Here is a 16,480-nt window from a genome sequence, read left to right on the forward strand (position 1 = left end):
TCATTAAAGGGTGCAAAGTTTATGTTTGTATGAAATTTCCACTCGTTTAACTTAAAAGCAGTGATAACCTAAAGATGTTTTGCTACAAAACAATCAGACTTAAGTGAGAGTTAAAGATACCCATCCCTCTTTACCAAACTTCGGCGCATCTTTATTTATTTTGGCTACCAGAGCCTTCGTAACCTTCTCAGAATTAAGTTTAAGTTGACCTTTTGAGACTTTCAAAGCCTTTAAGAATTAGATTACGAGGCAAACAGCATTAACAAATTATAGCCATGACTCAAATTCCTCAGGTTTTCACATGACATCATTTAAGTCTATTATCTAACAGTAAACACACAGCAGTCACTCCGTCTCCTTTCTTTCACGAGCTTTCATGTTTAGATATTTTTGTCAGGCTCCAAAAATACACAGATGCTTTGACAAGAATGGATTTTGTTTAAAAATGTATTACTGTCCTTCATGATTACTTTAAATTGCACAAGATTGATGCATTTGTGCATGGCTTTAATTATAAGCTTTTCAAGTTAAGCAATATATGTGGTTTGTACAATGATGTGTATTTATTCAATCATATTAGGATTGTTGGAACTAAATCTACAAAATGCTAAATCAAATTTAGTTTCTATATATTTCTTATCAGAATGTAATAGAGAAGATTTTCAAGAGAAATGATTCATGCTTTCAGTTTTTCCATGTCATGCTCAAATTTACCTCTTAAGATAAAATAATATATTGCCTTATAACAGCCATGCGAGAAATTTCTCCTCCCTTGAGTGAGGCATTAAACACTCAGACATATAAGACATCCTTTGCGTGTTGGGGGGTTTCAAGATGGACAAAGACATGTGTGGAATTAGTTACCCCGACTGCATGTTTGTAGTGTGATGAACAGTTAGCATGCGGTGAGGAGTTTGGGGGGTTCAGAGGGAGTGTGAACCACTGTGGTAAGAGGAGAGGGGTGCCCCAGACCTTTTCTCTTTTTTTTCTTTTTTTTTACTAGCAGCTGATTGATTAATGTTGTTGTCGGGGCATAGGGTCCCTGGAGAGGATGAGGAGCCCTGTGTGATATGTGGAGGGTTTTACAAGCAGCGGCGAGCTTGAAAGTGATGGGATGAGATCCTGGCCAAAGGCCGAAATGAGAAATCCATCAGGAATGCATTCCCTTTCTCTTTTTCTCCTTCTCCCCGTCTGTGGAAGAACAGCTGCTGCCATAACTCTACTGTACATATCTTCCTTCAATCTAACATGCAACTGCAGCAGGGCACCCAGGCTGTCCGACAGACAGGTTACTGAGTCTGAGGTGTGAAGATAGGGAGCGTTTCTCCTAAACATTTCGAACATTAGGGCCAATGATAAGCAGCAAACTACTTTATATGCACAGAAAAATACAGTTAAAAGAGAGGCAGCCTTCTAACAAATCGAAGTTTACTTTCTTAGAGTATCAAACATAGTGCTTTTTGCCGTGTTTTAAAAAGAATTACAGTATTTGCTGTTCAAGCCTAAACAAGGTAAAACATTGTGAGCCTCTTCTTCTGCAAGAGTGTTTACAGTTAGCTTGAGTCCAATTGTGTTTAAAACAATGATTCAACCATAAACCAGATAAAAAGTTCTTATAGAAAATATATATTATACGGACATTCATTATTATTATTATATGCATGGTAATTCCTTTATACGTATTTGGATGGAGGCAGAAATCTCAGGGGCCAGATGCTTCAAAACTTGGGAAAATGCAAGTCAAACTTTCTGCAATGCTATATTCCACAATATATAAGTCTGTTTTAATAATGTGGGTGAACTGACATGCAGGCATGCTACATCACAATTCTCTCTTGTTCTGGGTGTCTCACCTGTACTCTGGCCTCTGTGAGTTTTGTCCTCTGAGCCAGCTCCTCTCTGGTGTAGATGTCTGGGTAATGTGTCCTTTCGAAGGCCTTCTCCAGCTCATCCAGCTGCTCAGCGGTGAAGGTGGTGCGACTGCGTCTCTGCTTCCTTTTTAGGGGCAGGTCGGGCTCCGAATCTACATCTGAACCTTCGTCTGTGCGGTTAGCTGAGGTGAAGAAAGAAAAGACAGAGGGCATCTGTGTGATCATGGAATGAAATCTAGTTGATTTGTGTAATTTAACTGAGGGGTGTTTGTAGAAAATAGCATCAAATGTGAGCTGCAACTGATCAAGAAGGAGCTTTAACAGCATTATCTGCATTTTGGAGCCTCTTTTGTTGCTCCAGAGAGCGGGACCGGCAACACAGAGGATTGCAATGACAGCTACTCTCTCTGAATATACAACTGGGAGAATATTATCTTAATCTGTGGATATTTATTTAATATAGAGAAGGGCCTGATACACAATCCGGCCTCTGCGAGGGGCCCCAGAGGCAGTGCAGGCAGAGGGCTGAAGGGGTGCGGGGGTGTCGGTGGGTAGAGGGGTTAATCTGCACAGGCCACCTTGCTGCTCCTCACCCTGCTTTTCTCTCTCATTGGCCCAGGGCACACTGCTCATACACAGCTCAGCCAAAGTGTGTAAAATAGAACACAATATCACACCAAAACCATTCAGTCCCATGTGTTTCCATCTGCTGTCATTAAATGAATTAGAACATATTTTACATTACTTTTTAGGCATTCAACTAAGCTGAATTTTTGCTCGAGGAATATAGATACTGCACAAAGCTGTACAATCCAGGCCGACAGGGAAATTTTTGACAGCAAATACGCATTACCATTGCACATTACCATTATAACTGAATTTAGAAAATTGCATCATTTTCACCTCCTCTGCATGTCTATTCAAACTACATGGCCCTTTTCATTTCATGTCATAAAATTCATATTTTCATAATTTCCTCATTGAGACATTGACAAGGCGGCGTGATGTGCCAGTGTTGCTCTAGGCCTAGTTGGATTGCATCATGCACAGTCCAGAAAGTGTGGGAGAGGGAAAATAAAGGGAGATATTGAAGGAGAGGGTGTAAGAAGAGATTTCTGCTTCTGACAGAGGCCCTTCGCTATTCAGCTCCAATAAAAACTATAATGCTCACCTGAATGTCTCACCCGAGTGAGTGCCTACCGTCTAATTCATTGTTTAACAGCTTCAATCTCTGTTTTTAGCTCACTTCAGTCAAACCTTTGAACATAAGTGGACAAAAGAATACTCAAACCTAGCCTCCAAATAACAACTGTGAGAACAAAAGAGCAACAGAGCTGGCGGAGTCTCAAGGCCAGCTCCAGAGTTTAATTAAACAAGGAATTATGGGATTATATGGAGACTATCATTACAGGCCACTCTATGAGTCTTCTACGAACATTTTTGTCCCCCTGAGCTCATGCTCAATGATTCTCTGCGGATTACATGTGGCCGCAGGACATGAGGCCGCATTCATTAAATCAATTCTTCAGTCTTATCCTTTTTAATAAAGATTGATTCTTGAAGCACGGGCTCACTCTGCTGCAGAACACCCTTGAACATACAAAGTTGAATATGTACATACACCACATATCCCTTTGTTGGTTTTCATGAGGATGCGTATATCCATTTGCCCAGTAACTCGCCATGACGACACTTGAGACCAGCCCAGCAGTCTGCAGATCACTTTCCAAAGTCACCTCTGTGTCCTACAGGGAGACGAGGGGGCCGGAGTAGACACATACTCAAGGGGCTCTGAGTAAGGCTTCTCCTCCTCAAATTATTTTCTTTTCCCCTCCTTTGTTTGAGGTGCTTTCACAGACTTTACATTGCAAGTAGACTGCTGTGGCAATCAGTGTCACATTTAGCATGCTATCAGGCTAATGACTGATACACCTAAGCAGACAATAGCTTGTACTGCTGCTCTCCATTAAGCCGACAGAGACAACACATCTGCTCTTGTACATGGACCAGAAGCACAAGGTCAACAGCCGTGCCTGTAATGAGCGAGGGAAAATGGAAAATGGCACACGCAGCACCGGGCCAACTGGGAATTGGTTTTGGACGTAAACCTCATCTATATGCCGACTACATTTGACGAATAGAGGAAAGAAAATACATTAAAACACATGGCTGAGCTCCATGTTATTATAAAAAGAAATGAGTCTGACACTGATTCCTTTTTAACTTCCAGCGTGTTACAATAGTCTGTTGAAGAACGATTATTCACAAGCTGGATTGGATAAATGTTTTTTTTCTGTCCGTTTTCTCGACAAAAGGGACATTAAAATCTTAATTGTAAGTCTCTTTTTCCCCTCACACATGGGCCAATGTTAACAATCAAATACAAAATAAGACTTATCGCACAAAATCCCTGCAGGGCTGTCGAGGTCATTTCCTTAATGGTCTCTCGGCACAAAAAGGTACATTTTGATTACACCTTCCTATAATACGACGGCGCTAATACCATTCACAGGTTCATTGGATATTGATAACCCACTCATGCCTTGTTTCATTACTTATCATCCAATTAGAATCTAATTATGTCCCATCCAGTGGGCATGATTACTGCCGTGTACTCTCCTGCAGGGGCCCTCTGAGGTTTTTCCTCAATATTGATTTAAAAGCGCACCTATTATGAATAGGAGTTAATCAGGTTTACACATTGCTTTGTCTAGTTTCTTGATTAAGATTAGAAATAACACCTGGGAATTGTTTAAATAAGAGCTATCTTAAACTAAATTGTAATGAATGTCATAACTTGTGAAATGGATGTTTTCAATACAGGAGATGGTTTAAAAAGGTCTTATTGGAAATGAATAATTACTGACTTATTGTTAATGGTTCTGAATATAATTGACAAAACACTTGGGCGTTACAAACCCGAAAAACACATTTTGGTTGCACAGTTGATGAACAATAACATTTACAGTGATTAACAGTTGATAACGTTAATGTAGCTGATGTCATAGTATAAACTATCACTAATGATGTGGAGAACCACAACATTTATTCCCCCTGGTGTTACTCATCTGTAATGGTCTTTTAATTCTGACCAGACCTTTTAGATAAAACTGAGTCCTTACTCTTGAAGGACTTGTGCTGCTAGTAAATAGTCTTAAGGTTACTATGAGGTTTAAAGCTTGCTCTCCCCCCTGATACTCCTCTGCTGACCCCACAGACAGACCCCTCAGACTACAGATGGGATCCTCATCATCGGCCCGGTTCCTAAAAACCCCTCCCCTTTTCTTATCGACCCCCTCCCAACCTCCTCTTCTTCCCTTCTTCTCCCTCCAACCCCTCGGACTCCTGCAGTCCTCCACCTTTACCCCCGAGACGCTGAGGTAATGCTGATTAAACAGACAGCTGTATGCTCAATGCCGGCAATTAGCCAAGTGATCTGTAAGGTTACAGATTTACGATTCAGAACAACGGCAATAAACTTCATCGCTACCAGGTTGTTGAAAAATGTGGCTAAATACGTGCATCTGAACCTTGTTCTCAGTGAAAATTCCCCAAACTATGTTCTGGAGTAAATGTCCATGATTAAGCATCGCAATGAATATTAGAAGTAAAACTTGATATATGAAAAACATTAAATTGAGCCATTATATGAATATCACAAAGAAAAAAGTTGAATGGGTAGATATCCATAATTTTAAGAGGTGTATCAGTACTGAGAAAAAATCTATCATGAAAAAAATAGAATAAATAAAAAAAATAGACACAGTGACAAAACTTAAATGTTATTTTGCAAGCGTAAAAGATGAACAAAAAAAATGTCTTTCTCTTAGTGAAAATATAATGTAACAATAATTAGAAGTTGCAAGTTACTTGTTTAAAAATAACAGCCCGGTGCAGTTGTCAGGTGTTTTATATCCTTCATCTCTGACTCACCTGTGAGCAGTATTAGCTTAAAGTAAATCAGCGCTCATCCTAGCAGACTGTCTCTGATATCATAACCCATGGCCTCAATATCAGCCATACCTTTGCAAACTATCCAAGACAGAGGGACAAAAACAGACAGGGCTTTGGCAGTGCAGCATTAGCTCATAATGGCTCATTTTGAAAAGCATATTAGTTCCAGCATAATTACAATCAGGCCTCACGCTCTGTGTTTTGAAGGCATTCACAGGACCAGCCTCTGAGCACCGAGTCACACCAGTTGACTGTGACTGACAGCAGATTTAGTTTAAAATGCTGTTTTTTCCTCCCTCTTTTTTTCCCACAGGACAAAAATAACACCGCGTCTTTTCTCCCTGTTTATGTTGACTTGTTTATTTTGTGCCTACCTTTTGTCGTAGTTGATACTGCAATTATACTTTTTGTCAGTCAGAGGGGGTGAATATCAAAAGGACTAATTATGCAAACAGGCCTGTGATAAGAGGCATCTGCCTGAGATGGGATCTGCTATCTCTGACATGCATCTGTCTCTGTGCTGTCTTTGCTGCTCCAGGCCTGCATATAAACAGCCCTGCCTGTCCCCAGGACTGCATGCGATTCAACCACCAACACTGGAGTGGAGGGATGTTTCGGGGGCGGGGGGGATCGTGCTGCAACATCAAATAACTAACAACTTCCCAATTTGCATTTCTCTGAGAATGGTGCGCGTCTCTGCTTAATGCACTTGCCTGTTCATCCCAAAGGGGTTGCCAAGTCAAAGAAGGCATGTGATTCAAGGCATTTACCGAAGGATGTATCTGAGATAGGAACCTTATGTGAATACAAGATAGACGACAGCGATAACCAGAATGGTTTAAAGACACATTCTCTATGAATAATCTCTTCCTGTAGTTATCTGCATGCAAGTGAAAAACAAAAACAAAAACTTTAGAAGCGAGCATAGCCTTTGCATAATTGGATATTCCTCATATTAGATTTAAATATTTAGATACAAACAAACTAACAATTTGTTAAAAGACTTTGTATGTGGAAAAATCAAGTTAACTGTTTACTTGGTTTGGTAACATGCCGAAATGCATCATCAATTTCCTCTGGTTGTCAGTGACCTTCTCTGGGCCGTAATATGACATTTAGCTGAAATTGAATCTGGATGAGATTTGTAACTTTACATAAGGATATTAAAACTCTGACGTCTATCAGAAATTACATCATGCTAAGCTCACCTTTATGGACAGATGTCACTGGATTCAGATTGATCTCATGCCTATCATGTCAATTACCAGTTTATAGCTGGTGGCCGAGGGCCAAGGACCAGGCGCACTTGGCCAAAAATCTATTTCAAGTGGTTAGAAAAGTCAAGCAGGAAAGGAAAGCAGAAGTGAAGTAAAGCTCTACAGTTTGTGTACAACTTCAAGTTCCTTATTACTTTTTTTACGTAAAAAGTGAATAAAACGTCCAACAGACTAAACAACTATCTGATGAAATAAGACCAAACACCGCACCTCTCACTAACAGTGTCAGAGTTTGAGGCTATTTTACACATTCCAGGAAAATTCCAATACTTTTCTTCCCTTGTCTCTCGGACAGAATCACATTCTTTAGAGAAAGAGTAGGGGGCTTGAAAAAGAGGCGAAAAAGGCAAGGGACGAAGAATGATGGGAGGCTCTATAATCTTTGGCTCTCACAACAAACAATTAGCCCCCTTTTCTCTGTTTGAGGTGGGGAGAAAGTGGGAGAGAGGAGGGAGCATGGGGGAGACGCAAGAGAAAGCAGAGGAGACTGAGAGGGAGAAGCAGCGAGAGCGATGCTCTTTTATGGCTCTTGTCATATGGATGAAGGCGCGGCGCGTCCATGAGAGCGCACGCTCACCTTCAACAACAGGGCGTCCACTGGGCCTCCCGGCCTTTTCAGCCCAGAGAGACGAGCTCCTCGGGGGGCCATTAGAGCATGAATAGGGGCCTGACAGCCCTGTGCAGCTCCGCAGGGCATCCATAAACGCTGACATATTGACTCCCCATGCCTCTGCACTGCCTGAGTGTGAAAGCGTGAAGGGTGGGATTCTTTCCCTTTAATACTCTAAAACTAGGATTTTAAACAATATGATTATATTATAATTATTTGTTTTTAGATATACTTAAGTCTTTCTTTAATTCTTTAGATATTAAAAGCAATTCTAAAATTATACATATGTTAGACATCGTCATTTACACAAAGCAAAATACCACATGTGTAAATTCACTGGAAAAATGATCAACTAATACTTTTACTGTGGAAGTTTTGGGGAAAAAGGATGCTAAAAAGATCTAACAGAGCCTTGAAGACTTGCAAGGATACAACATGTAAACCTTGTTAGGACTGTTGCCCCCTCTCTTTGCTTCGCACCAGATTCTCTCTGCAGAATGTCACCGCCTGAGCTCGAGTCTTTGCTAATTGAGGTCACAGAGAAAGTAATGAAATTAACAGAAAGCACAAGAAAGTAAAAAGGAGCCCATGGGGGTCTTTGCCAAATGGCACTGGAGCCAGAGCCTCGGTCCCCCAGCAAAAAGCTCTAAAAACCTACGCAGGAAATCAAACAGTAACGTCTCAGGGCTATGAGCCGAGGTCTCCTGGAGGAACAAATCATTTTCTCAACAAAGCCAAAGAGAGATTACTTGGCACAGTATAGGAATGCACAGCGGACATTTTTATGTGCCCGAGGGAAGTTTCCTAATTTTCTGGACATGGTTGGGCAGCAAATATTGTGAAAAAGTTTGTGTGATATAGAGGACACTCAAAAGGAAAGAAGAGTTCTTGGAAACTTAAATAGAAACTCAGGACTTAACGCCCCCGCAAAAACTACATATATTTGAATAATTGGCAGGTTTCTCTTTTTTTTAAAACCCACTGCATTTACCTGAATGTTTTAAAGCTCAAATGGCCTTTTGGATTTAAGTCTGAATATTATCTTATTACTGTGAACCATTGAGACATCTCTATAATTGGATTAAATGGAAAACAGTATTGATGGTTTTAAAACTTCAGAAGAATGTCTCCGTAATCATTCAATTTGAAACTATTAAACACAATTCAAAAATACTATCATTTCCCACTTTGTTAGTAAACTGACAGTGGATTTGAAAGTAAACAATCTGTCTCTTTTTCTATAAAACAATTTAATGAAGATTTCCTGTAAAGAGCCTTTTATAGGCACAGTGAAGCATTACAATGCTTGGCTTTAATTTCTGCGATCCCTCCATATTAAGGGGATGTAATGTGGCACAGTAGCAAAGCTTTTCATAGTGAGACTACATGTTCCCCAAGGAGAGAATGACTGACGATGCAGAAATAAGCCCATTAGTTGAAAATAGCGGACAACATTTGAAGTTGTTATTTAGTCGGCAAGGACAGGAGCTCCACCCCACTGTTTGGACAACCGCTTACACATTTTAACTTGGTGGAAAAAACACATTTCCGATTTGCAACACTTAGGGAACATGTTTATTGTCTTTGTGGATTTGAAAAAACATGCACAATTAAAACAAATGAATATTTCAGTGGTGAAGCACATCAAGAGCATAAAATGTGAAATGTTCTGGCCCTGAGTAGCATGGCCTAATGGCGATTTTTAAACTAGCAGACCATGGTCAATGTTTCTCATTCATCACTGAGGGAGAGCATGGGCGCACTGTGCTAAACGTAATTACTGTTGCACATTATGTGGGCTATTCCTGTATTGTAATAAAATTAGCCAGAAATGCCTTTTGTCTTTTCTAATGCAGCTCCATGGTAACCAGTGGATGGTCATAATGCAACACACTGTCGCCGATCTGTGCCAGCTGTCAGAGTTTGACAACCTTAGGTGGCAAGGCGAATTGGGGGATACTACATTTCTTTCAATAAATGATGTGGCTCTGACCTGCTCATCCATTGCACAATTTAACATGGACATAATAAAGCTTTAGATGTCCTGATTTACTGTATACTCATTTGTGTGAGCCTTCAGCTTTATTGTTTGGCAGGATAACAATGGTTTAATCACCAAGACAAAAATCAGTTCCTGCCAAAGGTCCCGCTTATTATTCCCACTGTTCATCTTAAAATGTTCACTAAGATTACCTCAGACAGGCAGGAAATTCAATTACACTATATATATTTCTCAAGCTAAATAGTGGGGTTTTAACATGCTACGTTTAACCAAAACAGATCAACATAATGACAGGATTGCAAGACTAAATACAAAAAAATATCTGATTTAATTCCAATCACTCATCACAATGAATATCTCTTAACTACCGAAGTGAAGCAAATGTAACAAAATGTTAAATGTGGGCCTTAATGTTGTAGGATATTTGTTGCAGTTATGAAAAACTAGCTTTTTGGTTTACAAAGGACAGTAGTTCATTTTACACAAAAGAGTCATAAATACAAGATGGTACTGATTTCCAAGATAATATTTGGTTAAAATCTAAGAGGAAACTGCACGCCATTACTTGACTCAAGATTGATGCCGACTACATAAATAAACAGAAGAATTACTAGAGGATCTTTCACAAAATATTAGGCCTTTGTCGTTGTTGACAGCCGGCAACAACATTTATGTTGTTTGGTAGATAACTTATTAGTTAAAGTGACGATGATTTATGGAATTACATGGTTAATAAAATGTAGCTTGAAGGGAAAATTACTCTGTAAACTGTCTGTCCCCATTGGCAATTCACTGAACTGAACGTTATGTTTTACCTCTGGGTTTGGGGCTTCTTCTCTCTGTTGTGTAATGTCCTTAATGCCTTGAATGCTCAGAATCATTTTATTGCTCGTTGACATTGTTATTGGTGCTTTCTGACAACAGGCACCATTGTCTGCAGGGGTCATGAGGTCAGTTAATTACGCTTGTTTATTGCAGCAAAACCATGTCAGCTTCTCTAGTAATGTGTGCAGTTACTGCACCAGGAGGTTTGTTTCAGCAGATGTTACCTGAATTGAACTGGTTGTATTTTTTTCTTTCTGCAGGCCAGGAGCAAATATGCCAAGAGGACATCTCAAAGCAATTAAATGAGATTTCTTCCAATAACTATAGGTTTTTTCCATTAGAACCTTTGAAACTAATCTCCCGCGATGAGAACACTTGTCTCTCCTCCTGGCAGGGCTGAGCATCAGCAGTGAGAGATAAATAAATGGCCTTTAAAAAAACATTGGCCCTCTTGTCAAGACACATATCCACTCGAGAGCAGCAACAGTACACATGTCAACTCATTCTCGTCCCATTTCCTCTGCTCTCTTTGCTAAGACACTCCTGTCTAATGAAGGAGAGGGGCTGCAATCCCACAGGGTGAAGCAGAGCTCTGTCACCGCTGAGTGTTGTTTCCCCTGCGGACAGCCCCGTCGCCGTCCACTATCAAAGGTAATACCAACCAATCAGGATTCATTACAACACAACATCTATGAATGAACTGCCCACTGCAAGTGAATTCGCCAACAAACACACAACTGCCCGGGAGAAGAAAACAGGCCTCCCAGGGAGCCCCCTCCAAACTAAATTGGATTGCCAATACGGCCCACAGACGTTTGCGAAGTCGAGAAAAACAATGGAGCAGAAAATAAATACTCCAAAGCCACAATGATGGCTCCACTTGGTAAACTAACACAGTATTGATCGTCTTCTTTTTTTGTTTGTTTAGAAAAGCCTCATCCCTGCTAATAGCTGTCTGAGAGTGTAATCTCTCCCTTGTCCTCCCCCTCCTCTCCTCCCCCTCCACATTCCCTATTATGTGGCTCCTTTCAGCACGCCTCAAATAGTTTAGGTTCAGTGTCGCACTGGGGTACGGGGCATGGGACTGGGGACCAATTGTTTGCTAATGTTGACACCTGCCAGAGCAGGCTTGGTCTATTTGGGGCCCGCCAAACTGCAAACTGGATGCTCCCCCTCTTTAGCGAGATTAAGTGTGGGTTGCTGGGGTCACAAATCACTGGACTCCCTCTGATGTTGTGAGGCACAGAGCCAGAGACTGAGAGGACTAAAAGAGAAAGCTGGAGAGGGAGGGACAGAGGAGGGAAGAGGGATAAAGAGTGACAGTCTATTGTTTACTGAAAAGGAGGGGAATAATGTATCTTCTTGAGTGCGCGTAACCAGTGTTCCCCATTCAAAATAGGAGAGAAAAATATCAACAGTGAATCCACGTTGTCAAAGCATACAGTGTTCTGCCTTTCTTTCTGTCTCCTTTTGGGTGCATAGATGATCAGGAATACTAGAAAGCTTTTCGTTTGAAATCCAACACAAACAGGGAAGACCAATTGTCACACTCTGCTCTTGGTTTCCAAATAACAGCTTGTGCAATTTCCACACCCAGTATAGGTCCAAGTATAACATTAGCAGGAGGAGAAAATAGAAAGCAAGGTATTAAACCATCTGCTTTTATTATGATTCACAGGACAGACGTTCTTTGGCTTGCATTTCACCAAATGTGATGCAGTTAAAAAACTATCTCTGTTCTTCAGGAATAAATAAACATGACGACATACTCTGTTTTTATAAACTACAACTTCCTCGGAGGAAAGTCCAAAACAAATATATCTTCTTTTAATTTTTTTTAAGCACACATTTAGTGCAAAACCAAAGGGTAATTTGGCGTGTCCATGACAGACACTGCCCAGCTCCTTCTCCTCCCCCTTTCCTTTGCAGATGTACATTAATGCAGGAAGAGGCAGAGATCTGAGCTGCAGAAGCACCCTCTCCCTTTAAAACCGCTGCTGTCCAGCCTGATCGTGTCAGTTTGAAGGCCCCTATTCAAAAGTATTCATGCATCTGCCTTTGAGGCACAATAGCAGCTAGTTTATAAACTGTCTGCCCAGGCACCCAAAGGCTTTAGTTCTTATTGTTTTCAGCCCCTTAATACACTTTTTGGAGGAGTTCATCAACTTGCCTGAATAGTCTATGCAGCAAGTCTCAAGACAGAAAATAACAGAAGGGTCTTTTCTCCTCCCTCTTCTTTCTCTCGTCCTTTTCTAGTGGCTGTTCGTCTAACAATGGTGAGAGTAGGCTGTCAGACATCACAGGGCCTTTTTGTACCAATACAAGAAAAAAAGGATTCAATAAAAGTGGTCCAAGACCATTGTAGTTTCACTTTTGCACAAATGTTACTCTTAGCTTGACAATGATTCAAAAATGTGTTGCCAAAATAAAATGAGAATCCCAAAATATATATATATATAAAAAATGTAATTTTCAGAATTAAGAGAAAATATTTTGATACAAATAAAAATGTCTATGTTTTATTATATTTATCAAATACATTTTAAGATTTTAGTTTTAATTTCTATATCTTTAATTTCAAAACTGCCTGGCACCTGCTAGACAGGCAGAAATGATGGGATGCAATAAAATGTAATTTTGGCTGTAAGCCATTAATCCACTGTTACACCTTTAAACTCTGTGGAGAAACAAAATTAGCCAAACTTAAAAGTCTTTAATAGACGTCTGCTCTAATTAATTTCATACCTAATTAAAGCAAGGCTACAGTCCATGAAGGCTGGCCTGTTTAGCCTGCTGGATGGCCATAATTGAAGTAATAGCGGAAAAAAGGGCCTGCTTAGAAAATAAAACCCCGCAGCGGTCCAATTCAACAACATCCATCCAACCACGCTGCAACCCCCCCCCCCCCCCCCTCCACCTCCACCATCTGACCCAAAAAGGCCTTATTGGCTGCCCCGGACCAACCACCTACTGTTTCCCAGCGATGCACTCTCTGCGTTTTAACACCCTAATTAGATGTGACAAGTTCAACGAGCTGGTTCCAGGGGAGGAAAAGCTGGGCAGGTTATGATTTCCGAGTCAGACTCACAGGGGAATCTCTGGACAGCTGATTCCTGTCAGCCTCATTCATCTTCTTCCAGCCAATTAAACTTCAGTGCTAACAAAGCGGTGGCAATTTGTGGAATTCATTTAACGCCTCAAGTGGAAATGTAAATGTTTGGGGCGATCGCAGTATGGCTGGTAAAATGATAATAATAATAACAACAATAGAAATAATAATTATTATAATAATAATAATAATTCAACTTAAATTACAAAATATTTAATCATATCAACCAAAATATGGTATATTGTATAAAATTGTGAGGGCAATATTTACCAGAACCAGTTATCTGTCAACACTAAAAACATTTCCCAAAATAAAAAACTTAATTTACTTCTAGAAACATTATAATATATCAACAAACTGACAACTCAAATAGCTAATTTAAAAAACATAAGCAATTTAAGACATTTCGAAATGAATTACTTCAAGAAAGAATTTTGTGGTGAAAAAATTAATTCACTGAGAAATATTTCAACTACTCAACGTGTTATTATTAATTTCCACACCTGTTGACATGAGTGTGATGCGCGTGAAAAAGCTGTGTGCATTTGCGCGAGAATGGAGAGCGAGAGAGAGAGAGACAGAAAAGAGAGAAAACGAGAGAGAGAGAGAAAGTTAAAACAAACAAAAAATATGAGGATTCTCTATTTCTTTTGGACTACCGCCCTGCAGGCAGGATCCCGGAGCCCCATAGTGAGAATTGGCGAAATAAAACACAGACCGAAATGAGAGCCGCGCTGAAGCACCCTACTGCTGCGACAGGATACCTGGAGGGCAACGCTTCCTCTTTAATTTGTCTCATATGGTTTGAGACCCCCAACCAGACATTCAATCCTCAGAGTCTGCGTAAGCCTACTGAGTTTAATTCTCGATGGTGAAATTATATGCTATAATTAAATGTCGTATCATTTAAAAATGTTCGGTGGCATAGAGGCATCTTATCAACGTGGTCTACATCGGCTTCATCCTTGTTATCACATTAATAGTAACAACATCTAAAAAAGGCCTATCAGCATTTGTGGGGGAAATAGCAGGCTAAACAAAGGGCACCTATGGGTTTACAGCTTATTCTGATATTTTCGAGCAGGAAATGTTAACCTTGAAATGTTACTATCTGCGCTTAACAATGTGTGATCATAACCCCATAAATGAGGGGAGAAATTGAATCCTTTTAAGTTATTAAGCAGGAAAGGATTATAAACTCGTCTTTATAAATGAGCTAGAAATCCCCATGTCTTCCTCTGTACACTTTTACATTTCCCACAAGAAGCTGGAGAGGAAAGATTGCCCCTTTTCAAGAGCCCCACAAGAGATGGAAAAATCATTTTTGTGCCCAGATAGGGAGTCGTCCCACATGGTAAGCGCCACTTTAATTAATAGACAGCCTTGAGAGGTATCACTGTCAGCCGGGATAATGGTGGCAGAGCCACTGTTTGTGCGTCCATGAATATTTCTGATGTGATCAAAGTCAAATGCCAGCACAGAATGAATTTAAGCCTACTCCATTTTTATTTTGTGTGCTTAATGCTGCCGACACTTCAAGCTCCAGACACTGAAACGTCTCTACAGTATATGGTAGGCCTACAAGCTTAAACTGCACTCCTTTAAATTGATGCATTACTCATTACTCATAAGCAATGGGTTTCATGTTATTATGTTGCACGGTTTGCCCATGTTACCTTGCTGGAACCAATAGGCTAATTTGTTACACTAGTAGTAACTCCTCACCATAAGAACATCGCAATATGTCATTAGCGACAAATTACACCACCGTTTTGCATTTAAAAAAACAACATGCAAAATAAAAAATGACACAATTTCGTTCTGGTGCAATTTAAAATTCGCTCAATAATCGTAATGTTTTGCTAATATTGAGGGTGATATTGAGCAGCCATTTCTGCTGGTTTGTTACAATCATACACATAGATGACAAGTAACAATAATTTATGCTATCATCTGAACAATGAAAACAAAACAGAAAAATATCCTTTAGATTCAGAGATGGTCAACCAAAGATGCAGCAGTCTTTACAACGAAAGTGAGCAAAGTGAAAAAATCTATATACATATCTTTATGTAATGTGAACATTGTAGTTATTATATATAGGCTACACATAACACAAGTGTTGTTAAAGCAAGCCAGATGAATGCTGTTAAAATTCTAAAATGTTAATGTTTTACTCAATATTTAATAATAGGTATACTATATTTTTCTGCCCTCATTAATTGTATTGATTTACTGTAAATACAAATAGCCCTAAGATTATTAATGTTATTATTGTTATTATTATTATTATTATGGATGATGATGTTGCGTCTTTCAGCTCCTGCCCCCTCTATAAGAATAAATGTAGGCCTACCGATGTAAATTCCAGTGAAATGTGGCTTGAGTGGCTGCGGGGACAGGGGAGGTTAATCCGAGTTTAATGCAGTGAAGCACAGCGCAGGGTCTGGGCTATGATGGGTATGTTATCTCTGCCCAACATTTGGGTCTCCCTCAATTTCCACCCAGCCAAATAGCTGCGAGAAAGTGCAGATGGAGCCACTCTCAATGCCTGAGGAAAAAACGTTATTAATAGCTAAATAACTTCCCCATACTTTCACTGAATCTCTCTCACACACTGTTCCAGATGGATTTGTTTGAAGTGGTCTCTCGCTTCATTCCCCTGTCCTTCTCATTCAGCACGGCTTTAGACCCGAAATATAGCTACATTATATTACCATACACTTAGAGACTGGGTGTGCGTGTGCGAAAGTGTGTGTTAGTGCGTGCGTGTTTGTGACGTGGGGAAGGGGCAGCTTTTCACACATCACTATAGGCCGAGTTGATAATAAC

At 40.1% G+C, this 16,480-nt stretch overlaps 1 protein-coding gene across 1 annotated transcript in view; it reads right to left on the bottom strand.

Annotated features, from left to right (window-relative positions):
• The window catches only part of pax7a (paired box 7a), a 41,429-nt gene that overhangs the window by 19,081 nt on the left and 5,868 nt on the right, over positions 1-16,480 (bottom strand). The window contains exon 5 of the mRNA XM_034138551.1: positions 1,854-2,053. Within this exon, the coding sequence (XP_033994442.1) occupies positions 1,854-2,053 (200 nt within the window). The remainder of the gene's footprint in view (positions 1-1,853; positions 2,054-16,480) is intronic.

The sequence above is a fragment of the Trematomus bernacchii genome, unplaced genomic scaffold, assembly GCF_902827165.1.
Source record: "Trematomus bernacchii unplaced genomic scaffold, fTreBer1.1, whole genome shotgun sequence".
Lineage (NCBI taxonomy): Eukaryota > Metazoa > Chordata > Actinopteri > Perciformes > Nototheniidae > Trematomus > Trematomus bernacchii.